At 40.8% G+C, this 27,932-nt stretch overlaps 3 protein-coding genes across 7 annotated transcripts in view; 2 read left to right on the top strand and 1 right to left on the bottom strand.

The window, feature by feature from the left end:
* Window positions 1–22,146, bottom strand: part of DHCR7 (7-dehydrocholesterol reductase) — a 32,557-nt gene extending 10,411 nt beyond the window's left edge. The window contains exons 1-3 of one of the 3 annotated variants that reach the window (XM_087742870.1): window positions 22,044–22,146; window positions 20,678–20,887; window positions 2,906–3,083 (exon numbers count right to left, since the gene is read on the bottom strand). In XM_087742870.1, the coding sequence (XP_087598996.1) occupies window positions 2,906–2,938 (33 nt within the window). In that variant the 5' untranslated portion in view covers window positions 2,939–3,083; window positions 20,678–20,887; window positions 22,044–22,146. The remainder of the gene's footprint in view (window positions 1–2,905; window positions 3,084–20,677; window positions 20,888–22,043) is intronic. The other 2 variants (XM_087742881.1, XM_087742874.1) reach the window with 2 other exon arrangements.
* Window positions 107–19,544, top strand: NADSYN1 (NAD synthetase 1). Of its 2 annotated transcripts, XM_087742860.1 has the most exons (21): window positions 107–347; window positions 462–522; window positions 976–1,092; window positions 1,966–2,019; window positions 2,404–2,493; window positions 3,416–3,467; window positions 4,218–4,306; window positions 5,791–5,908; window positions 7,577–7,708; window positions 8,471–8,545; window positions 8,719–8,843; window positions 9,056–9,104; window positions 9,781–9,883; window positions 10,565–10,733; window positions 11,088–11,223; window positions 12,706–12,812; window positions 13,616–13,747; window positions 14,220–14,289; window positions 15,112–15,240; window positions 15,981–16,157; window positions 19,002–19,544. In XM_087742860.1, exons 1-21 carry the CDS (start codon window positions 263–265, stop codon window positions 19,053–19,055), a joined length of 2,124 nt encoding a protein of 707 aa, XP_087598986.1. In that variant the 5' UTR covers window positions 107–262; the 3' UTR covers window positions 19,056–19,544. The 2 variants fall into 2 exon arrangements, 1 of the variants encoding a protein (XP_087598986.1); XR_015701174.1 differs by lacking the exon at window positions 19,002–19,544 and having other exon boundaries at window positions 14,220–14,318; window positions 15,981–16,118.
* Window positions 22,147–22,303: 157 nt separating the features above from the next.
* TPCN2 (two pore segment channel 2) overlaps window positions 22,304–27,932 on the top strand; it is a 33,759-nt gene continuing 28,130 nt past the window's right edge. The window contains exons 1-5 of one of the 2 annotated variants that reach the window (XM_087742854.1): window positions 22,304–22,523; window positions 24,694–24,758; window positions 26,042–26,118; window positions 26,735–26,912; window positions 27,627–27,743. In XM_087742854.1, coding sequence (XP_087598980.1) covers window positions 22,412–22,523; window positions 24,694–24,758; window positions 26,042–26,118; window positions 26,735–26,912; window positions 27,627–27,743 — 549 coding nt within the window. In that variant the 5' untranslated portion in view covers window positions 22,304–22,411. The remainder of the gene's footprint in view (window positions 22,524–24,693; window positions 24,759–26,041; window positions 26,119–26,734; window positions 26,913–27,626; window positions 27,744–27,932) is intronic. The other variant, XM_087742850.1, reaches the window with a different exon arrangement.

Here is a 27,932-nt window from a genome sequence, read left to right as displayed (position 1 = left end):
TCCCCGCCGCGCTCCGCTCCGGTCCGCGCCACCGCATTGGTGGAGCGCGCTCAAGCCATGGGCTGAGGAGGCGGAGCGGGCGCGGCGGCGGCGAGGAGAGGGCGGGGAGCGGGCGCAGCCTCCCCGCTGCGAGGGGGGCGGGAGGGACCGGTAGCCCCGCCGAGCGGAGCCAGGCCCTCACCCCCCGGCAGCGGCGCGGCAGCCACCGGCAGGAAGCGCCCGGCGCCGCCCCGGAAGCGGCGGGGGAGGCGGCAGGGCCGCCATGGGCCGGGCGGTGACCGTGGCCACCTGCGCCCTCAACCAGTGGGCCCTGGATTTTGAGGGCAACCTGGAGAGGATTTTCAGAAGTGAGTGGGGCTGCGGCAGCGGAGGCCATGCCGGGTTCATGCAGGCCGGGGGCGGCTGGGCAGGGCGGGCCGGGGCTGGGCGTCCGGCCGGTGTTTAACCCAACCCTCTTCCAGGTATCGACATCGCAAAGAGCCGAGGAGCCCGGTACCGGCTTGGTCCAGAGCTCGAAATCTGGTAAGAGCCCTGTGTTGGTTCTGGGTTTGGTACGTTCCCAATTAATTGCCAAGAAAACCAGCCATGTAGAGCTCCAGTGCCCAAAGCGTCACTGACAGCGTGCGGCTGTCAGTGCGAGGAAAAGCATGGTAGTTGCAAGCACAAGACTGGGTCTCTTGCTTGGAAACGTGACTGGTACTGTTAATTTTTGACCTATTTCAGCCAGTCTTCCTTCACAGAAACGGTAGCGCTTTGAGTTCTGCCTAGGCCCAGGCTGCTGCTCCCGAGAGGAATGGCCCGGCCGTGCCATGGAGTCCGAGCGCTGTCAGTAGGGACGGCGTTGCAGCGCTGCTTCTGCACGCTCTGTACACATTGCCTGTGCGGATCAGGTCTTCCTTGGCTGAAGCAGTTCTGGTCCCTTGGCTCTGGTGCTGGTTTGGCTGAATTTTTAATCTCTTACGTTTTTATATGCAGTGGCTACGGCTGCTCGGATCACTATTATGAGTCCGACACACTCTTGCATTCATTTCAAGTTCTGGCAAAGCTTTTGGAGTCTCCAGCTACTCAAGATATTATCTGCGATGTGGGAATGTAAGTTTTTTTGTGTACGTATGATAAAGGGACAGGTCTTTAGGGAATGCTGCCTCTGCTGTGTTTCTGGATAGTGAGGGCTCTGCACCAAGCTTTTAAACACATCTTAGGAACTGCACTACTTTCCCTTTTAATCACCATGGCTAGGACTGCGACATGCAAAACGCTTTCTGAAAGATAATCCTTTCAAAGATTTCTGGTGGTTGAGCCCTTCAGGAGAGAAATAGGAGAATTACAGTTATTTATTAGGAACCTTAACGGCTGGGCCCTATTGCCACGGGTAAGCTTTTGGGTAAGACTTTGTACTATACGTAACGCAAAGGGCTTTATAAATTGACTCTCTCTCAGGAACGTCAGGGCTAATGTAACTCGCTTTGGCTGGCAGACATCCTTATAGGCAACATATGTGTGTGTCAAAATCACTGAAACTGTTGTAAGTTAAGTGCTGACAGTGATAAATTATAACTGTAAATTGCCATATGTACAGCTACTTGTTTTAGTATTGATATAAATGCGTAAAGCTAGCTTTATTTTGAACTAGCCTGGTAGTATCATAGGGAGTCAGGTTTGATTAAATAAGTCAGCGCAGCCGAGCGATTCCTGTGGCCTGCTTGCGTTTCTCAGGCATGCCAGTGATCTGGCAGAAGTTGGTGTATCTGAGACCGACAGAGTGGTCAGTGACTCTGATTTTTGCAAACAACTATTTGAATTGAAAAATTAGAAGCTGAAATGTGATATATTTTGTTTAATTTCTTTTAGTGGTACAGTGTAAAGTGTTGTCTTAAAAATAGTTTTTGTGTAGTGACATAGATTCTGTAGCTTTTTAAATTTCCTATAATTAGCCACTGGTAACTCTGCTTCTGATTTTCACAGGCCTGTTCTGCACAGAAATGTTCGCTACAATTGTCGAGTGATCTTTTTAAATAAGTAAGTAATTCTTTATGCGTTTTGTGAGACCATACATTAGTGTATCCTTTCAGAGAACTGTTTGGCCTTCAAGAAAGATTCTTCAGTGCTGTGTAGAGCAATGGAGTTGTCTTCCTATCTACTAAACTTTAGAGAGACAACTATTGTTTTCCATTATCCCTTTTCCCTTTCTGAATTTGTAGAAACTAAACTTCCACTGGTTTCTGGAAGACTCCAGAAAAAACCCTTAAGTTTGCAAACAGAAACTTTAAAAATTATTGTATGTAGTAGTCATTTAATATACTTCATAATAGAAAAAAAGAGTTGGTATTAATCAGTGTTCTTACTTAGTCTTGTTTGGCTGTATATCAGGTCTTAACTTGACCCTTTGCTTTATATTTTAAGGAAAATTCTTCTGATCAGACCAAAAATATCATTGGCAAATGCAGGAAACTACAGGGAGCTTCGATGGTTTACCCCGTGGAACAAAGCAAGGTAGGCTGGCTACTGTTAAAATTGTTTAACAACACAGCATGCCGTTTGTAGCCACAGCAGAAGGACTGATATCTCTATATCAGTCCACTCCATCAGTGCTGTTACAGGGTGAGCGGCAAGACAGAGTCAGCTAAGCTATGTAATTGAAGCTCACTTAGAAAGCTTATTAAGTGCAATCAAACACTGAATTGCTGAGCTGGAAGGAAAAGTGTGGCTGAATGATCCTGCAACCAGTGTAGTAGGGTCATTTTCCTTGTGTCTGTTTCCTAACTATATATGCAGTTCAGGATTGGAAGAGCCTGTGTTTATCTGCTCGATGGCTGCATCCTGTTCAGTACTCAACTGGGAAGCAACATGAAATGGATGAGCTCTGTCGGAATTCTAACGTCTGCAGAGGATGAAAGCTACATACCTTACCATGCTGCAAAATATATTTGATGCTCATCTCTGATGCTGTGCACTCATCCTGGAGTCAGAGGATGGTTCTAACTTGATGGTCTCAGTAAAGTACTTCTGAGAGAGCCCCTGAGCATCTGTCCTCTTAACTCCAGTCAATTCCAGATGAGTTCTGAGTCACTCATGTAGTAGCACTGCAAAAAAGAGAAACTTTTATTTGGTATTTGACTTGCACGGTGTGTTCTTTGTTAGGTCTAGTTTATAGCTAGGATGGAGCATTGTTTACCATGCATTTCTGAAGCAAAGTGGGATGTTGCTAGCTTATAATCTTCACATATCTGATTAATTTCACAGAAAGTATGAAGGTAGTTTGTTTTGTTCTTTTTTTTAAACATACACAGCCCTGTACAACCAAAGTGCAATTTCCTTAATCAATGTTAGAAGGTGACAGAAGGTGGAGATTAGAATCAGTTTTTATGCTGTGATTTACGTAACAATGTATTAACAACCTATAAACCTGCTTTAGGCATGTGGAGGAGTATTTTCTACCCAGGATAATTCAGGAAGTGACTGGACAGGTAAGTTTGTAAAGGATTTTTTTCTTTTCTTTTAGCATCTTCCAGACTTAGCAATTTAAATTAATAGAATTTGTGGCATAAAACTGCAGTACACCAAATTCTGCTGTCAGTCATGTTGTGAATTCATGGGTTTCAGTGATAGTTCTTAGTTATGTTAAATGAGAGCATAATTTAACCTTGTTTATGTTAGTATTCGGCAGCAAAACAAGTAAACTTTAAATTTGCCTCAGTTATTTGTATATACAGAACCTTGAAGATTGTCCTATTTTCCACAGTTCTGGTACTGAATTTATCTGTGTTTGAGACTAGAAATGAGTATGTGTTTTGAGGTTAAAAAAAAAAACCCAAACAAAAAAACCCAAAACCTTCTTGATTAAGAAGGGCCTAAAACTTAGGCTATTTCCCGGTAAAGCATGAGCGTGATTCCTAGCAAAAGACAGTCTGTTTCATATATTGTTTAATTCAAAAGCAGTTGTCCTGTCCTGAAGCAAAGCACTGGATCTGAATATGATTGAAATTTCAACACAAAATTTCAGTACAATCCAGAGATTTGCAGTTTAGACCTCTTTTTTTTTTTTTTTTTTACTTAAATTTGGTATAAAATAAAGGAAGGTGTAATGTGATTGATACTGTGTCGCTCATTTCACAGAAGTATTCAATTTTATATTTTTTTTAGATTTGTAGTTAACTTTCTGAATGGAATAGATTCTTCTATTGCATGTGTGTAAGGCTGTTCTTGTTTTTTCTCAGGAAACTGTTCCTTTTGGGGATGCAGTGCTGGCAACCAAAGATACCTGCCTAGGGGCAGAAATATGTGAAGAACTCTGGGCACCAAACAGGTAAAGGAGAAGAAATGAAAAGTAAACTAAAACATACCCTGGGCCTGCCTGAAATAAATGTTTGAAAAAATCTGCTTATTCTGCTTCCAGCTAGTATATCTTTCAGAAAGTGCCAGTAAGCTAAAATATAATCAGTAGCAATAAATACATCGTGAGGAAAGATTTCACCAGGCTACATGCAGGATGGCAAAAGAAGTTTTAGGTACTTGAGCTAAATTCATTTGAAACAGAAGGTAGGAGAGAAATACAGAAAAGCAGCGGAATGAAAAAGGCGGCCTGAGGAAACAAATGACAAATAACTATAGTGCTCCCATTCCAGATATTGTTCAGCTTTTAGTTCAACCTGAGGTTGAAATGTCCTCCATGGATCCATCTCTGTAACTTGATCTAGAGTCAAAGTAACAGTTATTTTTTTATCAATTTGTAGTATCGATTTTGTCTAGCAATTATAATCCCCTATTATTCCCACGTACTGTGCCTAGTCTCAAAATTTCAGAGTACTAGCAGGTCTTTTTTTTTACTTTATTCTTTTTATCTTCAGCTTTGACCAGCTGCTCCAAAGCATTGCACTTAACAGACAAACTGAGCTCTTATATTTGATAAGCTAGAGCGTACGCTTCTAGGCAACCTCACTCTGAGATGTATCACTTTTTCTTTTTTTTATTTAGCTGTTAGCTTAATCCTTCTGCTTTATTTTATAACCAGCATCACACAATGCATAAAGACAATGCAGAAGGAAACAACACAAGGTCACTAAGGGAAAGCAAAGCCTAGTGCCCTTAAGTAATATTTCTTGTTATTATTTTAGTTCCTGTTACAATTTAAAGTTCTTCCCAACCACAAGAAGATCCCATTCAGAAGGGTCTGATGCGAGGTGAGGGCGGAGATATGGTTGCATGAAAGGTGTTGCAGTTAACACAAAATAAACAAAATGTTCCTGATGTTTTTCCAAATCTCCCAGTTACAGACGTTCATTTCCTTGTAACTGCAGAAGGTGGGTATGTTACAGGCAAAGATGTGATTTTTTAGTATTTCTTTCTTTTGACGTTGGAAAAAGAAAAAAGCAGTAAAAGTCGTCTCATGGTTCTGTTTCCTTATGCTTTTGGATTTACTAAGAGAGAAGGAAAATGGGACAACTGACGTTGCAAGAGTATCTCAATGTTGCTGTTTCAGACAAGATTATCTTATTCTCTCTTTCTTTGAGACCCAGGCTTCTATAGAGTGAATTAGCCGGCATTTTATTTAGAACAGAATGAACAGAAGCCTCTCTGCCCTTTGCAACCACGACTGGTCTTTGACGGAAGAGTCAGGCAATGCAAGAAAAACAGATGTTTTTGAGAGTCCTAGCCTTGTTTGAGCTCAGACATGGAGAAAACTGGCAATGACATAGATGTTTTTATTTGTCAGTGGTTTTAAATGATACCTGCAGTGTTCTCACCGTAGTATTGCCAGCTGATTTTGTTCCCTGCCTTTTGCTTTCACAGCCCTCATATTGAAATGGGACTTGATGGTGTGGAAATTTTCACTAACTCTTCAGGGAGTCACCATGTGCTGCGGAAGGCTCACATCCGGGTGGATTTGGTGAATTCTGCCACAGCAAAGGTATACACTTAACAAAAAATTGATTTTTTTTTTTTTTTTTTATGCACCTCATTTTTTTTCAGAGCAGTCTCCTCTCCTGTGACAGGAGATAGAATTTTCTTCCTATACGAGTGTGGGGGCCTTGACAGTCCTCGTTGTTAGTTTCTTGTTTTCTTACTTGTAATTACCCTCCCTGATTGAATCAGCTATAGGGGAAGAACTCTCTGGCTGGGGGACTGCACTTCTTTGGGGCACCCTGCTATATCAGCTGTAATGGGAAGCACTGTAACTTGTTTCCAGCTCTGTGACCGCAAATGCAGAGGCTGTTTGATTGCAGGTCAGCTCTGTCTGGTCTGTGGAGCAGCGGACTAGAAGAGAGGCCATTTGGTATTTGCATGGGGATAGGGGAGATAAAAACCTACCTGTGCATGTGCGGGGGGAACTCCCAGAAGAAACTTTGCATGAGAGCACGTAGTTCTGCACTGGCATGCCAGCTATATAATCTATCTTTCAAGCACGTTTATAAAGAAGAGTCAGAATACCTTAAAACAGTTAGATAACTCCCAGCTCTGGAGACTTATGCTCCAAAAATGTATTTGATGTCATTGGTCTTAATTCCATTAAACGTTGAAGAAAAAAAATATTGCACTCGTATAATGGATAGGAAATAGTCGGAGTAACTGACTTTCAGTAATTAGAAGTATGAAATGTTGAATCCACTGCATACAGAGAATAAGCAGCTTGGAAGGGTGTTGTTGAGTGCACATTGTGCGTAAAGGGCAAACAGCCAGTGGCTGTGGTTGCTCCCTGTAGTTATCTGTGCCTAAACAGTCTCCCTCCATATGCGTTATGTACTGAACCGACAGCTCATTGCCAGCTCGTAATTCAGTCAACAGAGGGGGTTGTTTTCCTGGCGCATATAAAACCATCCAAAAGTCTCTCTCATTTCCTTAAAATGACAGTTTCTTTCCCAATTTTCATTCACATAGCAACACTGAGTTGCAGAAGTATCAGTAAAGATACCAGGAAGGGGAAATAGAAATCCGTGTTTAAACTCAGACTTTCCCCTGTCATCTACTTACTTAAAATATATTTTTCTACTTTGAAAGCTCTGCTTATTTTAAAGAAGAGAAGACGTTTAGTTATTAGACTGTAATCCTGTCTAACAGTGATGGGGACAAATACAAAGTAATGAATGTACATTACACTGTGAAAAATGTTTAATTTGTACGACTGCTTTGTCATTGCAGTTTAACGTGCTTTGGTTATATTTAACAGTATCGGCTCTGTCCTCAGCTATCCAAACACGGCTTCTGTCATCATCTTCCTGCTTTTCTCAATCTCTATTTGAACTTAGAATTTCAATTTGGAAGTGCAGCCCTCTCTGTTTGGGCTAAGGGAATGACTCTTGCTAATAACGGAAGACTCCTGTCTTCAAACAGTGTGAAAGGGATAGAGCTCATTTACTACATTTTCTTATGTAATTACTTGTTTCTGTCCTGTATATCCCATCAAGTACTTTTTCAAATGACAAGAGAGAGTCCCTGCTGTAAATCATTCACAATGTAAAGACAGAGGAAGATTATAAGAAGGACAGGAACAGAGAAATAACATTTTGTCTTCTAACATGCTGTCAGGTGCTATGTTCTGAAAAGCATCTTTTTGTCTGCATGTTTGTCTTCCTCCCAGAATGGTGGAATATATATTTTAGCTAACCAGAAAGGCTGTGATGGTGATCGTCTGTATTATGATGGCTGTGCCATGATTTCGATGAATGGAGAAACTGTTGCACAAGGATCCCAGTTCTCACTCGATGATGTGGTAATATATTCAACCTATGCCTGCTAGTTACAGCTGAAATTAGCACAGCTGCATTTATGCTCAACACGATCCAGACATTCCAGATACTAGGCCCATGTCTCTAGACTAAAAAGATACATTTTTACTATGCTACTCAATTAGATCCAAGTTTTTTCTAGTTAAATTGCCCAGACCTGCTTTTGCAAGTGAGGAAGAGCTGTCACAGTGAAGGAACTTCATGAAGATGTTTGCGTATACAATCACCGCGTTTAGGAGAGACCCTGTTAATTCCTATTGCCTTATCTAAGAAAAAAAGGACAAAGATTGCAGTGTTCTAATTATGACCTGGTTTGGTAGACAAAATGTTTGATAGGTTGAGCTTTACTTCAAGAAGCCCTTTCTCGCTAGTTTTGTCATCAAAGCTGTAGGTTTCCTCACATTATGTGCCAAATTCATTTCTTACCCTAGTATGCTTCTTGCCTTTTCGTCTTGTCCTTTGCTGCTACTGATGGTGAACCTATTGTTCAGCCACCTGACAAGCACTATAAATTTGTTGTGTTTTATGAGCATCCTAGTGTACTCAGTGAAGCGAGTCAGTTGTGCTCACTTTGTAACGTACATAATTCTACTGAGTCAGAATCGACTTACGAAGTGAGCATAAAAATCTGTATTGAGAAAAGTTGCACGCATTCTTCTTCCCCAACATTTTTTGTAGTGCAGGCCTGTCAAACATTTTTTATCTCTTCGTGTAGACTCAATCTAATGTTGAAAGCCTTTCCATAGGAGGTGCTGGTTGCCACTCTGGACTTGGAAGATGTTCGAAGTTACAGAGCAGAGATTTCATCTCGTAACTTAGCGGTAAGAATTCTTTACAGAGGTGATGTTTGTAAACTCTGCCAAGTTTCAGTAGTTATTGAATTTAAAAGTATTTGCGTGTCTTGATTTTCACAGTATTCTATAGATCTGATGTTTTATAGGTATATGCTACATTAAAATTGATGTCTTCCGAATTCTTCTGTCCTGTTGCTTAGGCAAGTAAAGTGAATCCCTATCCCAGGGTGAAAGTGAATTTTGCTCTGTCATGTTCTGATGATGTAGCTGTACCTACGTGTATGCCAATCCAATGGAGACACCATAGTCCTGAGGAGGAGATCAGGTAAGCATACACTGAATCTGTTGCTTGAAAATTATTTTGATTTAAAAAAAAAAACAACAAAAACTTAAACAAACAAACAAAAGAGATAAACTTAAGATCTTATTTATATTTAAGTAAAGAAAGTATCTCATTGGAAGAGCACAGTAAATATGTTGACTTGCTTAGGTCTTATTCCATAACCCTCTTGGAATAAGCATGTTCTGTAATTTCAGCCTTGGTCCTGCATGTTGGCTTTGGGACTATTTAAGGCGCAGCAAACAGGTAAGAACAACTGTTTTTGTTCTTTGCCTTGGCATACACGTTCTGTGCCATGGGGACAGTACACATTGCTATCCTGTGCTGCTGTTAGTGCAAAGTGATATTAGTCCAAGGTGCAACGTTTGAGATTTTTGCTGGTAGCTCATCCAGACTTAAAACCCGTATGCAAAATGTGACTTCAGTATGCTCTTCAGACCTTTTCCTTAGGAATCGTGCTTTCTTTGAAAGCAACAGTCAAGCTTACCTAATAAAGGGGATTTCTATTTCTTTGAAACGCTGTTTTTTCAGTAAGGAAAATATTCTAATGGCATAATGGAAATGTTTAAAATCAGCTGAATGACATGAACTAGTAATTCAGTTTAATAGTGAAATATATGTGAAAAAAAGAATCCTTTTTATTAGCCTTTCTGTCTTACTAGAGGGTAAAGACATACTGGAAGTTTTTCTAGCCAAAGGGTTTACACTGATTACTTGTTTGATTATCCAGTCGATGAGAGTTTAAGAGGGTTTGCTATGTCTGGTTCACTTGTTTGTTTCTCCCCAGTAGAATATAAGCAGACTTGAACAATGCATGTGTTACACCCGAGACATACATTTTACAAGAGTATGTTTCTGAACGGTACAATAGATGTTTTTCTAATTTTGCTATTTGGAACGTCTTCCTTGCTCTATTTTCAAGGCAGGATTTCTCCTACCTCTTAGCGGCGGAATTGACAGCTCTGCTACAGCTTGCATAGTGTACTCTATGTGTCACCAGGTTTGCCTGGCAGTCAAGAATGGAAGTAAGTAGATACGCACGTCTGGCTAGCCATGCTTACTCATGGGTACGGACAAGTTAATATTAGCTGGGTGCAACAGAGCAAGGGGTCATTAATGGTAGACTCTTGCCCAATTGTTCTAATGGAATCCTTTGTATCTCTTCAGAAATTCCAGCAAAAATGTGCGTCCAAATTTCAGGTTCTTTGAATTGGCTTGATCGTTTTCATTTTGAGTTTAAGAATTGGATGTGGGACTCAGACTAATTTCTGTCTAGAGTATCGTTCAAAATGTTGGCTGATGTAGTTTTGGGATTTCAGTCTACCATGAGAATTCTCTCCTTCTGTTCAATTCAGCACTACAAAACATGGTTAGGCATGGTTCAAACTCTTAAACTGGCTTTAAGTAGACCATATGCATTTAGCTAAGCTTTTGTACATATTGGGTTATATTTTCTATGAGGTTTATTTAAGGTGCAGAACAAAAGGATTTAATATTTCTGTCTTCAAAATTAGGAGCAAAATCAGTGGTTCTTTTATTTGGTATATGAAAATATGTTTGGGGAGTTAGATGATGGAGTGATCTTATTTGTGAGGAGCAGTGTAAAGCTTAATTGGAATACGAGAAACATACAAGATAGTTGCATATCCTGGATAGCAGGAGCGCAACAATTTCCACTCTTGTTCTTTCTTTTGCTTTGTCTTCAGATGCAGATGTGCTGGCTGATGTGCGCAAGATTGTGAATGATGAGACCTATGTCCCTGAGGATCCTCGAGAATTTTGCAAGCGTATCTTTACCACTTGCTATATGGCTAGTGAGAACTCCTCCCAGGATACTTGCAACAGGGCTAAACTTCTGGCTGAGCAAATAGGCAGGTACAAAGTGAGAAGGGCTGGGAAAAAAATCACGTTCTGGCAAAGAGTTTCATCTAAAGCTTTCAAGCTCTAAAATCGGAAAAAATGGAAGAGGAATAGTAAGCGCGTTAAGTAGGAGTGTTACAGACATTATTATTATTTAAGTGTGTAAATATGAGGCAAACTTAGCAGCATTTGGTGAAGGACATGGAAATTTGGAAACAGACTCTGGAAAGCGTTATTCCTCATACCAGGTCTGAGATGGCAGAAGCCTTAAAACATCCTTTTATGGGTGGGTTTTTTTGCTTTTTTTAAATGCTATTTTATATAGTCAGATGGTGCGAGCTGAGTCCCTTCTGCTTGAATTCTTCTCAGCTATCACATCAATCTGAACATAGATGCGGCTGTGAAAGCTGTTGTGGGAATTTTCAGCATGGTGACAGGTCGAACTCCCCATTTTTCTGTCTACGGAGGGAGCAACAGAGAAAACCTGGCACTCCAGAATGTGCAGGTGTGTTTCATGTAGGCTGAATCAGGTCAGACCCTTCCCCCCCTCCCCCCCCCCCTTTTTTTTTTTTCTTTTGAAAGAGTACAAAATGGTAAAGTAGCAAGGGGGCCCTTCATTTGCATTGCTGTGAAAAGCTGAAACTTGTGGTGTGTCCCTGAGGATTCCTGGGTTTCCAGTAAATGCTTGTCTGCAGCAGAAATCTACAATCTCGCATAACTCAGGAGAAGACCAAGATAATTACTGCTTGTGACTTTTAAAACCTGGTCAGCAGGAAATAGTACATGCCTGTTTCTCATCAATAGCATTGGTGTTTAGAAAAGCATCCCAACAGAAAGTTTCCAAGTCAGGAAAATGAGCAGCGAAGTGTTCTAATAGACAGGTCTAAGTCCAGTTGGATTGTGGGAGGTCAAGACTCAAAAATATTGCTGATGTATACTAGACTTTCCTCTGTTAGCAGCCTGGAAAAGGCTCTGTGTGAGATATCAAGCTTACCCATTCCAATTCCTAGATGTCTTCAGTTTTAGAAGGAGGAAGAGAATTTTTTTGCATCAGAAGTTATTTAATCTTCAATAGGCTTATAAAATGCGGCTCAAATACACATTTCCAGTTACGCATTTTCGTTGTGTCAGAACAGATTGGTGCTGTGCCTGGGTAGTGCTGGTATACATATTGTATAGAATCACAGAAAACATAGCTGCCTAGTGACTTCTAGTCACTAGGCTCCAGTTGTACCTTTCGTTGTCTTGATAGCTTTCTTTTTGGCCTATTCTTAAAAGCTTCCAACCTAACCAGCAACTCTGTTATAATTCTGGCTAAATGTTGATTATCGTGTCTGATAGTTTTTGTTAGCCGAGGACTTGATCTTTCTTCCCCTGCTACTCCTGGGCAATTCCAGCTGTCTCCTCTGGAAGCGAACATTGAATCCTTTATCAGCTTTTTGGCAACGGGAACGGCTTTAGTCACAGAGGAGTGTGGCGATTTGCTTAACATCACACACAATTGTGGCTAGAGCTGGAGGCTGAATTTCAGGTTTGTTTGGTATTATTACCACCATTAGAAAAAGCAGAGTTTCTGAACGGGGACAAAAGCAAAGAGAACTTTTTACAAATGTTACGTAAGTAAATCCCTGTAGTCTAATGCTCCATAAAAGGGTGTGTTAGACAGATGGTTTATCTGCATACTTCATCCCTTACAGATCCTTATGAGTGCTTGTAGGAGGTAGAAAATGATAATTACTCCCCATTCTACAATTGAGAGTAGAATAAACTTGCCCAGTCATGTAAGTCTGTGGCAGTAGCGGATACTGAACCTGGCTTTCCTACATGTGTTCGCCATCTTCTCCACAAGACCATCCTTCTTGCATTAACATTTACCCGTCTCGCATTTTGTTCTTTATGGGTTTGTTAGGGAATTGATAAATAAAAATGACTGGGGGGAAATTATTCTGCTTTGTAAATTTGCTTTATTTTTCATTTTGCTTTGCAGGCTAGAATAAGAATGGTCCTTGCCTACCTCTTTGCTCAGCTGACACTTTGGACTCGTGGGATGCCAGGGGGCCTTCTGGTGCTGGGATCAGCCAATGTGGATGAAAGGTTGGTGAAAGTTAGAAATCTAAAACCAAGTGAACTGGGACCAGGTCACTGCATTTCCTTCCAACTCTACTAAATCCCAGCGTAGATTATTACTCAGAAGAGGTAACAAGCTAAGAATACGTTGATAGCAGTGAAATTAATGAAAATAGTTGAATTGGCCTGAATGGAAAATTGTCTATTTTTCAGAAGTTTAGCCAAAGTATGGTCATAGTTTTCCAGTAAAATGCTGTTCCTTCCTTAGCTGTTTACAGTAGAGCTTGCCTGTGCAGTTACCAGGTTAACTTTCCAATCTGTTATTTGTTGTATTTTCAATTACTGTATTAGGAATTAAGTTGTGAACTTTGAGTTGAAAAATAGATTTTAAAAAGGTAGAGTACTGTTATTAGAGCTGACTATTTGAAGATTAAAGCAATCTCCATAGGATTGTGAGAGTGATAACCTCAAAAGCTGGGAGAGGAGTGTGTGCTGATTCTATGGGTGTTTTGGGGTTTATTTTTTTTAATTGGTCAGGACAGTATTTTAATTGTTTTGCATCAAATATATTACCTTAGCATGAGCGGTTCTGCAGTGCTTTGTAAGTGTTCAAAAAATTGTCTTCCTCCTGGCAATTCCATGGCTTTAGGATAACCCTTTTGCAGCTGAACACCTGTTTGCCCCTTACGTATGAATACGTTAACAATATGCAGTCTGTTTCTCCCTGTCTTTATCTGACATATATATTCTATATAGTATAAACTATATAGTATAAAATAATGTTACATTATTCTTTACTATTACTATATACAATTTTCTCTCTTGCTCAGTCTCCGAGGTTACTTGACGAAGTACGATTGCTCAAGTGCGGATATCAATCCCATTGGTGGAATCAGCAAGACTGATCTGAAGAACTTCATCCAATATTGCATTGAAAATTTTCAGCTCACGGCCCTCAGAAGGTGAGTAGTGAAGCAGTGATATTTGGTGACTGCATTTGTATGCAGCGTATTGTGGACGTCACGGCTTGGTTTTCTCTACTGACAGAACTAAGCTGCAGTAATATTGCAAATGCTAATAAAGAAAACATCCCTCTGTTTTAAAATGATTGTGTATGCTTACACAATGTAATTGGCTGGGTGCTGAAAATGCTGCCAGCCTCAGGAGTTACTGTATGTGAGCATTTGTGTTGTTAATTCCGCTGAAGGAGCTGTTTGAACCAGATGCTTTATGTTTTTGGTATAAAGCATTGCTTTTCAAATCCGGAACAGCTTGCAAGTACCACTTCTTTAGAGTTATCTAGTCATTGAGCAGCTTATGCCCTGAAAAGGTTTTGAACGAAGCATTTGATTTTTAGCAAACCAGACTGTTTGTTAACTAGTACTCATGAGACTGGATAGAATTCAGGTTTTTCTTTTTACCTTTTTATTACAGTATCATGTCAGCTCCACCCACTGCGGAGTTAGAGCCCCTGGTGGATGGACACGTGGCTCAAACTGATGAGGTAATAGGCAGTGACTTTAAAATGCTCTGGTAAGCCTTATCCCAAAATTTATTTTTTGTCCAATAACTATTGTTTGATCTTGTATGTAGCCATGCTTATTGACAAGCATGTTGTAAGCAATCTTAAAGGTACTGACAAGGCATTAGTATCCCACACCAGCCTTATCTATGTTGACAACAGCTTCCAAAACAGCAAATTTACCTTTTTTGAATGATTTTATATTTTGGGCACCTAGAAGGATGGGTGTTCTGAAACTCAGTTTGTTTTAAAGTCTCTTAATATCAAAAGAGAGTCAGTCAGGGCCTTACTGCTATTGAAATGACTGGTGGGAAAGCCCTTCGTCTTTTCCCCCCGCCCTTCTCTTTGCTATCCACTTGGATAAGAGAGGACTGGTAAGCCTAACAACTACCTCCACGGCTGTTGGATATTTAACTGTAGGATTTTGTAAAACTCCTTATGATAAAGCAAAGGGTTGCTGAATTAGAATTAGTGGTTTTCTTAATTTGGCCTTACCTTACTGATACATACTACATTTAAGCTACCTAGAAGGAAAAATGAACAAACCTTTCTTGGGAAAGAACTGTTTTCACTGGCCAAATCAAATATATTCATGGGAGAATTTCAGATTTCCCATTTCAGAGAGATTCCAGGTTTTTTTTCCTTCTGCTCATAATATCACTGTCTCTTTGTCTTTTTGATCACTGGCAGTTTCATTTTGGTGTTTCCTTGCTTAAACGGGGTTATTGTAATTGCTCCATAAAACTATTAATTACAATTTGCATAGTTAAGATTTTCAGTGACTTTCTGTGTGTGTGATTTCAGGCAGATATGGGCATGACATATGCAGAGCTCTCAATCTATGGCAAGTTAAGAAAAATTGCAAAGGCTGGACCATACAGTATGTTCTGTAAGCTGATCAGCATGTGGAAGGAAATTTGTACTCCAAGAGAGGTAACGTACAAAAAACAAAAAATCAAATCATGTAATGTCTGCCAAAATAGAGTAAGTTTTAGGGAAAGGTCGAGTAGAGTTCCTTTTAACTGGAAGGGATAGTTTAATTACTCTGTGTTTAGAGATTATGCTACAGCTGTAGCAGAATATGCTGGAAAAACTGGTATGCATCCTTAAATTAATGGAGCTTGTTGTTTGTGTTGCAAATTATTAGAACAGTAATTGGGTAATTTGAAAACAATTACTTCAGAACTATACCTTCAGGGGAAAATTACTCTCTGAAACCTACATGGCTAACTACTCTTGAAGCCTTTGGTTATGTATTCTGAGACAGAAAATGGCTCTTGCTTTGAAAAACTATCTACACTGAAGAGGTATCTGCTTTGCTGTTAGGCAGTTCTTCTTCTTGTGAAAACTTGTGAACCTTGAAAAGGTTCAAATTGTCACCTGAATTGCAGAGGCTAGTGCTTACTGTTAGATTTCTTACAAGGCACTTCCTTACTGGTAAATGATAGGTGGAGAGACGGAGGCGGTATCTGAAAATGGTCTTAAATGCCTCTTATAGGTAAGGTCATCCACGGTGATTCATACTAGTAGTGGATGATAATTTCTGGAAATGTTAATGGAAGAAAATGGATGTGTAAAACTAGAACGCAGTCTCCAAAATACTGTTCTCCTCTAAATTTTTTTAAATACTAAGAATCGTCATCTGATTAAAAGCTATATTCTTTGTACACCAGGTGGCATCAAAGGTTAAGCATTTCTTCAGGATGTATTCAGTTAACAGACATAAAATGACCACCCTCACTCCTTCCTACCATGCTGAAAACTACAGTCCAGATGACAACCGATTTGACCTGAGGCCTTTCCTTTATAACACCACATGGTCCTGGCAATTTAGGTGTATAGATCAACAGGTAAATCCCCTCTACTTCTCGTATGGTTTTATATTTAAAGCCCTTGCAATGGGACAAGCTCCAGTGAATCTCCAGCAAAAGACAACTAGCATTTAGGGTAATAGTTTAATACAGAAATAACTGTGATTGTTCTCTTCCCGTAACTGTGAGGCTAAGAATTCTCTGGTTTCAGTGTAGGCTGGGTTTTTTTTCATTGTTAAGTACTGATTGTCATATTGCTAGGAAAGCAAGAAGAAGAAGGAAAAAAAAAAAAAGCAAATATATGTACTGAGGCCAGAAACTAATAGGTGTAACCATACTCATAAAGTCTTGTGCTAATGCGGAGAACAAGCTTATGTGTTTCGGTTTCAGTTCAGGACCTGTCTGAAGGGATCTGTTTAATTGCGGGATTAAGACTTGACCTACATCTGCGTGGGAAAAGCCAGTAAGAGGCAGCGATTCATTGTAAATGCTTCTCCAACCTGCTTCTCCAACAATACCTTTTTTGTACCTCGAGTCAGTTGACTCACAAATATGTGTTTGCTCAAATACCGCAACAGTAATGGTGCAGTGCTTAGTTTGAGCACTGGGAGGTGTGGAGGGGCTCAAGCAACTATCGGAACTGTGATTAACTTTTTGTAGTTTTTAGTCACACCTTCAATGTTATTTTAATGCATTTTTTATGGCAAAAGTGCTGGGCTGAAGAATTTTAGCACCTTGAAGTTTTCTCTGCCAGAGAATTTACAGCTCAGTTGCTTTTAAGAATATGTTTATGTAGGTAATAAAATATTAATTCCCTCGTCTGTGAAATGCCAGACATGCTGTAATAGTGTTTTATTACCTTGAAACCTAGGATAAAAGCTACCATGTGCAGCACTTTTTTGTAGGTCTCTATGGTGTTTGGTTTTTTTTTTCCATCATTTTGGACTTTCTCCTGCTGAAGTCCAGGACAAAAGTTCTTTTGGCCTCAGTGGGAGTTGGGTAAAATATTTTTGTAGGGTCTGGACCAAAATGTAATTATTTTATGCTTACAGTAAATGTGATTAAGATCTTTTAATGCTCCAGGATATTGTTACATTCTTTAACTAGATTTGTATGGAATAGCAGTTGTGCTGTGCAAGGGTACTGGCCATTGCAACTTATTCCTCAAAACTGGGAGTCAAGTTTGGGGAAGAATCTGTTACGTAGGCAACAGTAACCTGAACTGATAACTCATTGTTACGGATAGCTTTTTGCAAGACTGGAAAATAATGACTTGCAATAATGTGAGTCAAATCTGCCCTATACAAGAAAGGGAATACTGTAAGTATTTCCACTTATTATGCATATTCAGCACAATTGTAATTCTGAAGAGAATCACTCTCTAGGACAATGTCTCACTGATAATTATGCTTCCAGGACTTAATCTGCACTGAAGGTTTTTCTGGCATAGTAACAGGACTGTGAAAATACGGCATAAACTCTAAATGATATAGTTTTGCCAGAAAACACCTTTAGTTAGGTAATGCCGGGTTTTCCTGTAGAAGAGTCATGTTACAGCTTGAGCTCGTTTGTGAAGGGAAATGGTTTTGAGTGCTAATGATAGAGAAATCTGTTGGATTTGTGGAAAGTATATTTCTTCTTTGGATGTTTGTAGTGTAGTCGAGGCAATTTAGTTATCCACTCTTTTAAATGCAAAATTCCCTCTGTATTTGCTGCAGAAGGAACAGGGGTAAGAGGAGGTTGAGATCAGCATTTTCTGGGAATTGCCAGATTTACCCTTGGAGTCTTAATGTCATTCAGCTCTACTTAGCTGAAAGGTTCCACCTGGGTGATGAAATTTCTAGTGGTTTAGAGCAACCCCAGGAACTCCAGTAGCACTGTCTGTAGCTTCTGCCTTTGAGTTATGTCTGAGGTGAAGGATGTATGGTCAGAGTTAACAATTTCTAGGTGCCAAAATGTTAATTGGGATTTTAATAGCTGGCATAATTTGAAGGAACTGTGTCATAGCTCAGAAGAAAGCTGTCACACCTATCCCCAAGGATTAGGTATCTGCAATCTGTCTTCTGCTTTTTCCAGTGCTTACTGGTGATACCACAAGATGAGCTGCATTTGGTCAAACCAAAAGATTTATCAACCTGAGTATCCTTGTGCGTCTTTTTCACGAGCAGTAGCAGACGTTGAAGGAAGAACATAAGAACAGGGAATTTATAGTACGACCCTCCCTGTATATCCCCATAGATTTGGGGAATGTAAAAATTTTCCAGAGTTAGAGATAACGTGCAGAACATCATGTTTAGTTCTTGGTCTATCCTCCATGCGTTTATAGAATCCTTTCTGAAACTGTTTATATTGTTAGTCTTAACAACAGCTTAGCTTAATATAAGGTAATTCCTTTTCTTAAGTTTTAAGAACAGTGAGGGTCAGTTTTATAAAACTGTGTGTGTGTGCGCATGTGTTCATTTTAATTATTCTAGGCTCTCTGTTAAGGGCAGGGTTCCAGGTTATGGCCTGATCTGATCTGACAGCTGTCTCTGAAAGGGCAGTCTTGCCTCCCCTCCTGTCTCTCCTGGATTCTGAGATGGCTTTGGTGCTTGTCTTGCGCCTTGGTCAGCCAAATGAAGTCACCAGACTGACAAAAAACTAGGAACTGATGGGAGCATGCAGCCAGGGGGAGGCCAAGGGGGTGGGTGGGAAGAAGTTTGACCTTCTCTTTTGACTGCCACTAACATCCTGTTCAGCTCAGTTGTCCCCTAGAGCGTCTCCCGCTGTCAGTTCCTGATAAATCTAAGCTCTACGCTGTTTTGTGACAGAAGTCTGAAAAGACAGGAGACGTTAAATGCAAACTTATTTTTACTATTGAATCAGTTTCTTTTTAACTTGCAGGTATCCAAGCTAGAAAAAAAAGAAGGAATTTCTCCAGTTGAAGATGTGGACTGATTCGCTGTCTTGTTTAACTGTGGTAATTAATTTGCTAAGCAGCATGTTCAAAACTGGAGCGTACTGTGATGATGAGCAGAGATGACCCAAACAATTGTTGAGATGACCATTCTAAATAGTATTTGTAATCAAGTCCTTTTTTTTTTTTTTTTTTTTTTTTTTTTTTTTTGATTGACTCCCTGTTTTGTTCCCAAAATACTTAAACTGTAGTTTGGCTAAGGAATCATTTATTAAGGATTTTCCTCAACTACTTGAGTTAATTGCCTTTAATTGAAAATATTTGGATAAGCCCATCAATCATAAACAAATGCAGGGTAGTCTTTTGTGAAAGTGAATACACATACAAATATTAAGTTTGGTTCTGATAATTTGGATATGATTTTTGAGCAATATTCAGCTGAAAGTATAAAATTTAAACAGTTCTGGCATGTGCTGTGGAGGGGAAAAACTCATTTTACTTTGCAATAAACTTATAATTTTATAATGCTACTTGACTCAGTTCTTATTTTACACATTTTTAATTTATCTGGCTTTGGCTATGTAGACTGGTCCAGTGTGTTAAATGGCCACAAAACATCTAATTCAGCAAAGTACTGGCAGCATGTCTACCTTGAAGCAGATGGGTAATCTCCTTGTTAGCGGGATCCAAATTAGAGTTCAGCTTCTTGTTTTGCATATACTTGCTGTGTAACTTGTGACAATTAACTTCAAAATCTCTGACTTAATTTTCTCAGAGAGGAATAATACCCACTTCATCAGGATGTTCAGGGAGTGTTTGGTCTCCAAGATCCTCAGCTGTATTTTAAGGATTTTTGAATAAAGTTGGCATGGTGTCTTTTCCCTCCTGGCATTTTTGATGAGTAAGGGTAACTCGGTGTACCTGAAATAAGAAATGTCTTCTGGTGCATGGTATCTTGAATAGAGAGGACACAAGTTTGGTATCCATGCCACTGTTCTTATTCCTGTATGCTCTAGTGCTACCTATCCAGGAGCTGTGATCTGTTACCACTGTCCAGGCCATCAGTGAGTGGTTGGACTTGCCCACATAATCTGTTTACTGTTGGAATCGAGCTCGCTGGGTGTAAAACTTCTGGAAATGGAGTGAATATCGCAGAATGAAGTATAAAGGCAGCTTCCTTTCAGCTCAATTAGTGCGTTGGCCACCTTCCACCTACTGTTTGCAAAAAGGTATTTTAACTTCATGACTTCACTGATCTTTTAAATGTGTCCAGTGCTGTGGAACAACAAAAAAGGTACAAGGATAGGCTTGTTCCTTCACTTGAGTCCCTTTTCTGCTAGTTCATTTAATGTTTGGTCATTTCTGTTGCCTTTTTTTTAATTTTATTTGAAAGGTGCGCTTTAACAGGGGAAACAAGAATGCATTTCTGAGGTTCTGGGCAAGCAATGCTATAACCACGACAGCGGGGAGCTTAGACCAAGCGAGACTTTTGTTAAAATGGTTGTACATTGTGCTAATGGAGAATATCTGCTGAAGGGCACGTTCTCCGCATTTGTTTTCTACAATCCAGAAAGACAGAGTTGATTCACTTGGAGATAAAGATGCTGCATTGTTCTTTGTGGGTTTAAACAAATACCGTATAATAAACCCATCACTAGCTTACCTTAGTGGATGTTGCTGGTACAAAGGATGTTTATGTTCGTCTGATGGAAAACTCCAGCTGAGATTCGCCTTCCTTCACCGTCAGTTGGGCACTTCCACTTCCCGTTCCAGCCAGAGGGAGTGGATGAATTTTGAATGGAAGTTCAGGAATCCATTGTGTATTTGAAGGCTTCTTCTTTTTTTTTCTTCCTGAAGTTATTGATTCTCTTTCCTGACAATCAGAAGAGGAAAGAAAGAAACATGTGCGTTGGTTCAAATAAAAAATAATAGGAAAAATAATACAATGTTTACATGTGCTCCCTGTTACTGTGGTTACCCTGAATATTTCAGACACTTAGCGAAAGGACAGTCATGTTTCTTAGCAATGGCACTTACTACATCTGTGCAGACTGCATTTTATTTCTTACCTGCTAGTGCTGAATACAGATTGTACTAGCCCACCCCTACTTTCCTTGTACTGTCCTGAAATTTTCACTGTACCTGTTCCATCTGATGCCTCCAGTCCAACTGTTATCAACAATAACTGCAATTTTACCAGTGCTTTGCTGTCGCTTGAGAATGGGAAATAACTGTAATGTGTAGCTGCTGATGTTCACTTTTTACTAGTGATGACTATTACGATAAAGGTAATGCCATGGAGTTTTCCTTTTTATCTTAAGTTCACCAAAAAGGCTGGATCTGACCCTGACTTATTTAGAAGTCAGTGTGAAACAGTGATTTTTTTTTTGACCCATCAGGCATGCACCTGAAGGCAAAATCTACCCCAAAGCTAATTAAACAGTATAGGATGGACCTACTTTTACTAGTCGGGCTGGAACACCGAAGAGGTGGATTGATAGACTTTTCTGTTTATTGTTATGCTGCCATAGCTCCCAGTATGTAGCAGGAAATACAGTATAGTTGTCAAATTATCCTGACATCTACACTTTAGAAATTGCACCTTTATGAAATTGAACAGTGAAACCGTGTATGAAGGGGACCATGAGGAAAAGGGGAGAGCAAAGCATCTTTTAACAGCCCAAGTAGCATAAGCTAAGTTTGCAGCGGTTTCTGGGACGCCTAGGTGACTAAATACAAATTAAATACCTTCTGCTAGGGCTGTGAACGATTATTTAAGAATGTGAAAACAAGCAGGAAGCAATAATTTATAACCTCGCTGTTATTTTCTCAACAAATCCTAAGCCCTGCCCCGCGGCTCCCCCTGAGGCAGCGGCTAGCCTAGAGGTGCGCTCGGCCGCAGATACCGAGCTTACAGCTTCCGTGAGGTAAAAAACCTGCAACTTTTCATGAAGGAATTTTTTTTTTAAAGCGTAAACGCCGCCTGGGCTCTGCTCTCTAAGCTGAGGTGAAGAACCGACATTTTTTACCAGAGACGTACGGTCACGTCTCTCTTCAACGCCCGACTGCTTACACATGCTGGTTCCCGAGGCGGCGAACGTTTCCGGGGCGGGAGGCGGTGCCCCGTTTGCCGCCAGAAGGAGAAGCCTGCCAGGGGCAGCGCCGCGGCCGAGGCCGGTTCCCGGTGCCAAACCCGGCCGGGGGACGGGGCGGGACGCGGCGGGAGGAGCCCCGGTGCCGCCCTCTCCCGGCAGCCGGTCACGTGCAGCGTGCGGGGCCGCCCGGGGCGGGCGCAGCCCTCCCGCCCCGCCCTCCGGTCCCATCCCATCCCGTCCCGTCCCGTCCCATCCCATCCCATCCCGCTGGCGGTACGGAGGGAGCGAGGTGGTCGCTGCCGATGGAGGCGGGAGCCGGCGCCGAGGCGGAGCCGTTGTTGCGCCCGCAGAGCTGGCGAACGGGACGGGGGCTCTGGCGGGCCGGTGGCGGTGACCGCTCCGCCGCTGGGGACGGTGAGTGCGGTGCGGTGGGGCGGGCGGTGGCGGCGGCGTGCCCCGGGCCCGGCGGCGCTGAGGGAGCCGGCGCCTGAGGCGGTGAGGCGGGCGGCGGCGCTCTCGCCTTGCCCTCAAAGCTTGTCCTCTGCCGGGCGCGGGGAGCGGGCCGGGCGCTGGAGAAGGAAACCCCTCAGCCTGCCGAGGGGCCGGGGCTCGGCGGGGGTCGCCGCCCCGCCGGCGTTTCGGCGGCGGCAGCTCCCAGCAGCTCGCCTGGGACGGCTCGGCGGGACCAGCCACGGCCGCCCTGCCTGGTGGAACACACCGAGCCGCTGCCGCTGCCCTGAGGTGCAAACCTTGCGCTGCTTCAGCCCGACACTTGGGTCTTTTGTTGTTGTTGGTTTTTAACTTTTTTTTTTTTTTTTAAGCTGCTGACAAGTTTTTTTTTCTCTAGCTCAGTACACGTTGGCGGTCTGACTTCTCAATTCCCCCAGCAAAGGCTCCTTTGGAGACCTCAGGTTCTCTATTTTCAGGCTATCGCATCACTTCAGTGAACCTTTTCTCTTTATTGCCTGGTTGTTTAGTGTCGAAAGTGCAGTGGGGTCAGAGACAGATCCTGCACGGCCAAACCGAGCGGTACTTCGGTCATCGCTTGTGACTAAGTGTCACTTGCTGTGACTAAGAGTTGCAGAATAAATCGGGCATCCTCAGTAGCATGCATGGAAAATGTGCTTTTTTTAAAAAAAACAAACCCTGAAATTGCTAAAGTAAACATTTCTTGGTAATTTCCCTGTTTTAGTTTTATATTAAGAGCAGTTGCTTAGATTCTGCCCTTTCAAAATAGCTGGGATTAATGCTAGGCTTGTGGTGTGTGCTCCAAGAATCTAAAGCTTTTGCTGTCCTTGATATCCTTGTAACTAATACTGTTCCTTTAAACAATTTCATTTTTGTCTCACTGGTGCGTCATGCCTTGAAGAAGATAAGATCGTTATTGCGTGAGTCTAGCTTGTCTCCTGTTTATGCTCAGTCTTTCTTGCATCGTGGTTCATATCATCAGAGTTGGTACAAAACCGTGCTGTTGTGTATGCTCAGATAAACGGTGACATTTAAAAACTGCTTGCAGTCTTTGCAGAAAATTGATGCCGCTGAATCATGTGGAACATAAAATTGCCTGGGACTCAGATCAATGGTGTTTCTGGCATTGCTTGGCATCTGGAGAACACTGTGCTAGCACTGGGACTGACTCTTTCTCCTTGTATCCCATGCTGTCATTGCCGTCTCCTGGGAGGAGATGGTATGAAGTGCTCCTTGGGCCCCTTCCCCTCGGTGGGAAGGTTACACTAGCACGTATTTTTTGTATCCCTAGCCCCCTCAGCTTTCTCTCTCTCCCTGCCCCCCCCCCCCCCCCCATTTTGGCCTTAACTGCCTTTGTCTTTCTTGTTGGCTTAATTGACTCAAAGGTCCTAATTCAAGTGAGCGCAAGTGATTGCCCTTTATACTTTATGTATATATCTTCGTACGGACTTCTTAGTAATGGGTTTTGAAATATTGCATACTAACTAATTTGGTGATATTTTATTTCACTTTGTGTACTTTCACCCCTTTCTGTGTCTTGAACTCTCATCTGTTTGATACGGTAATAATAACTCTCAGGACAGATTAAGAAAGGACTTAATTTTGTTTTCATCTGACTGGAGATTTCTGTTGGTTTTGGAGAGAACGAGATCAATCTAAACCTCAGTACCTTTATCAAACAAAAGTAAAAATGCCTAGAATACTAGTGTCTGACTTTTCCAGCTTCACTTGACTGTATACATTGTCGTAGAATAATTTGATTGAAGCTCCATTACAATGCTTGTTACTTAAGACTTGTCTCTGTATAGAAATAGTCCAGCCTTGTGATAGCTATTTAACTACCAGTGTTATCTAGCTACTTAAGCTAAATGTAAGAGAGAACCTTTTCACAAAATACAGGAAGATGCATGGTGCGTTTGAGATTATTATTGATTTAACTTAATGCACGGTGCTGCTGACGGAGCAAATCTGACAGGAGCTGTCTCTGCTTTTTGTGTTTGTACAGCGCCCTTTGTCAGGAGAATCACGGTTGTGGAGCTTCTGTTTAACTAATAAGCAAGCTGTAGGCTTTATCCAAAATATTGCAAGTGATTCTTGTTTCTTTTTAACTTCATAGGTACTGGAGCTGATAATGACCTTTATATAAACCAAGCTATTGTATTTATTGAAGATGCAATACAGGTAAATATAACTTGTTTGTTAGCTGTTATGCGTCCCGTGCTGGATATTTGTCGCACATTCTACTGGCTTTTAAGTTTTTGTGTGTTCAGGCAACCTCCATATAACATCATCTTGATTTACAAAGCAAAATCAGAATTCCACATTCCTGTGGTGTGCAAGTTTCAGTGAACTTCTGCCTAGGAGAAACATGTTTTTCCACACGATGAAAGAGATAGTGTCTTCTCTTCAAGGTTGTCGAAAGAGATGCTGGTTTGTGGGGTGGTTTTGGGTGTGGTGTTTGGTTTTTTGGGGTTTTTTTTGAGAGTGACTGGCCTTACTGCTAAGAGAAACTATCTGAGCAAACCCTGTAATTTGCCTCTAAATCTGACTACTTGCATAGCTTAAGAGCTTAAGAGTTTAAGGCTAGCTTCAAGCGCGAAGTTAGAACTCTTTTGCTTCAGCTGAACTTGGTGCCTTTGGAATTCTTCATTGTCTCTCCTTTACTGGCCATTACTGCGGATTCCTAGATCCTGTTATCTCCCAGTTATTAGTTGCAGGCAGCGGGAACGCTGAAGGGCAGTTCTTGAACTCTCTTGCTGCATTCGGGTAGATTTTGGTTGGGAGATTTCTGGGGATCAGATATATTTATTTAAGGTGCACACACCTTTCTGGAAGCAGATACTCCTCAGCGGAGGCAGAGTAACAGCAGCCCAGGAGCAGCTGCTGAGGAGGGGCTGAGCAGATTTCTGCAAAAGCAGTCCCGTTCTGAAGAATCACGGGTACTTCCTTGAACTTAAAGCGTGTTTTGTTTAAAGACCTACGTTGAGGTCTCTTAGAATTAAATTGTTTGCATCTTACGGCTTTTTGGAAGAGAAAGCCAAAGGAAGATCCATGAATGGAATGAATGCTAGAGAGGTAAACTAAACGGGTGGGCTGTTTTGGCGAGTAGATAGAACAGGCACTGAATTATTACAGATGCTGTTATTTGTAATGATGATAATGCTTGCTTCAGACGACTGCCACACAGTTTGATTATCTGAGCGACTGTGTGGTGTTTAGATTAGAAAACTTCATTAAAATCTTTCCCATTGCACTTGGGTAGGCTACAGCTGTGGTCATTGGTCACTGACACTTTAATAATTAATAACCTGTACAATAATTTCTGTATCTTATTGTGAAACTGGAATTGTCTCAAGACTTGAGCTTTGTTGATTAGAACTTGGTTTATTTTGGTAACTTGATCTTTGTCTTTGAGACAGACTGAATGTAATGTTTGAATTATCCTTTTTGCTCTCTGCATTCAGTATCGATCTATAAATCACCGTGTGGACTCCAAATCCCTGTGGCTTTATCGATGGTACTACTCAAGAACTTGCCAGTGGTAAGAACTTGGTATTCTTTTTGCTTTTTCATTTAGGAGTAAGTCTTTACAAAAAAATTATTATTCATCTCTCTGTTTTTTGTTAAATAATTAGATAATTAGGCTTTTATCCTCATAGCAACTTACTGTGGGAAGCAAGTGGATTGACTACATGTGAACATGATAGAAGTGGAAAGCAAGAAGATATGTGAAAGTGTGATCATGTAGATGGCTTTTTGGAACAGCCATAGGACTGTTGCATGAATAGACTATTAGCATGACTTACAGCACTGTGTGTTAGAGTTTTCCAATTGTCTATTTCCAAACATATTAAATAGTCGCAAGATTGTTTGCTGGTGTTGTTTTCAAAAGAACACTGCCTAAGGTTGTTTGGTGGTCAGCAGTTACATTATTCTAATGCAGGCAACAGCACGCTAATCAAGTGCTGCGTTGTGATCTAACCCATTTGTGTTAAATACGATATTATAAAGCTTCGTTTACCTCTAATAGAATTGCTTTACTGTAAGTATTTTGTTATTCTTTTGACTCATTTTGTGGGTTTGGTGTTTTCTGGCATGTTTTGTTTGTTTTGTGTTTTTTTGTTTTGGTTTTTCTAATTTCATCTCTATCCAAACAGGATTTTGAGTTTAACCATTACTATAATCCTGGCTTTGGCTTTCATTGAAAAGCCTTCTTCGCTTACTGTCACGTCAGATGTACGATACCGCCTTCCTGCGTGGAATCCTCCATGTGGCCTAACAGAAAGCATTGAGCTGCTTTGCTTTCTTGTGTTCGTGGTTGATGTATCTGTGAAGGTGAGCATCACATTCATCTGATATTGAATGAAATACTAGGTGTGGTGGGCAACTCAGTAGGTATAGTCAGTGTGGCTTTTCTCCATTTTATATTTTGGGAGAAATGTCTTAAAGCTGTTATTTAAATCTTGGATTTAAATATGGATGATGAGATTGCTTTGCTATATTAAAGCCTTACTTTCAGGAGGAATTAGGAAGTGTATATTTTCTCAATTAAAAAAAAAAAAAGCCTTTTCTTTTTAACCTAAGAAATATACACTCCTGTTTGTGTGGAATAAGTGAAATAGATTTTGCTAAGAATACAATGACTTTAGCTTAGCTGCTTGTATTAGGCTATAAAAATTGGGGTATATAATAAATGTATGCCAGTTCATTTAAACAAAGCGAAATAGAAATAATCAGAAACTGAACTTTTCTTTGGATATTTGTTTCTGAAAAAATCTCTTTTATGGCTATTAAATGGACATTTTTCTTGCATTCAAAGGATTCCTATCACATGGCCTGTGTGCACCTCTCACTTCTACTGACCTTTGTTTAATTCTTATAGAAAAATTCTGTGATCAGTGTATTTTTGTTCAGGTTTCAGGGAGCTTTTTATGAGCACTGATGTAAAACTACAAATATTTCAAAAACAATTGGTGCTGACTTGTTAGGGAATTTATTGGAATTTATTATTAAAATAAGTTGTTTGTTTGTTTGTTTTTCCCTCTCCAGAGTTACTTAATTGGATGGGAAGAATTTTGGAAAAATAAATGGCTTATGGCTTATATACTGACATTAATTGTTTCCCTTACTGATTGGATTGTATCACTGAGTTTTTTCTGCACAGAGGTAAGAACTGCTTTCTGCAGGAACAATCAGCAACTTAGTTGTGGAGAGTGGCAGAGGACAAGAACCTGCAAAGGGACAGTCAGCAGGGCCTATGTGATATATTGGAGAATTAAGGCGGAAGGGTGAGATGGTTCATTTTTGGTTTTGGATAGCTGGATAGTACACTGAAACACAGAATATGTTTGGTGT

Source organism: Nipponia nippon, unplaced genomic scaffold, assembly GCF_047370975.1.
Source record: "Nipponia nippon isolate SJK-2023a ecotype South Korea unplaced genomic scaffold, ASM4737097v1 scaffold_10, whole genome shotgun sequence".
NCBI classification, from domain to species: Eukaryota; Metazoa; Chordata; class Aves; order Pelecaniformes; family Threskiornithidae; genus Nipponia; species Nipponia nippon.
Note: the sequence above shows the minus strand (reverse complement) of the source record. Positions and strands in the feature narration are given on the sequence as shown.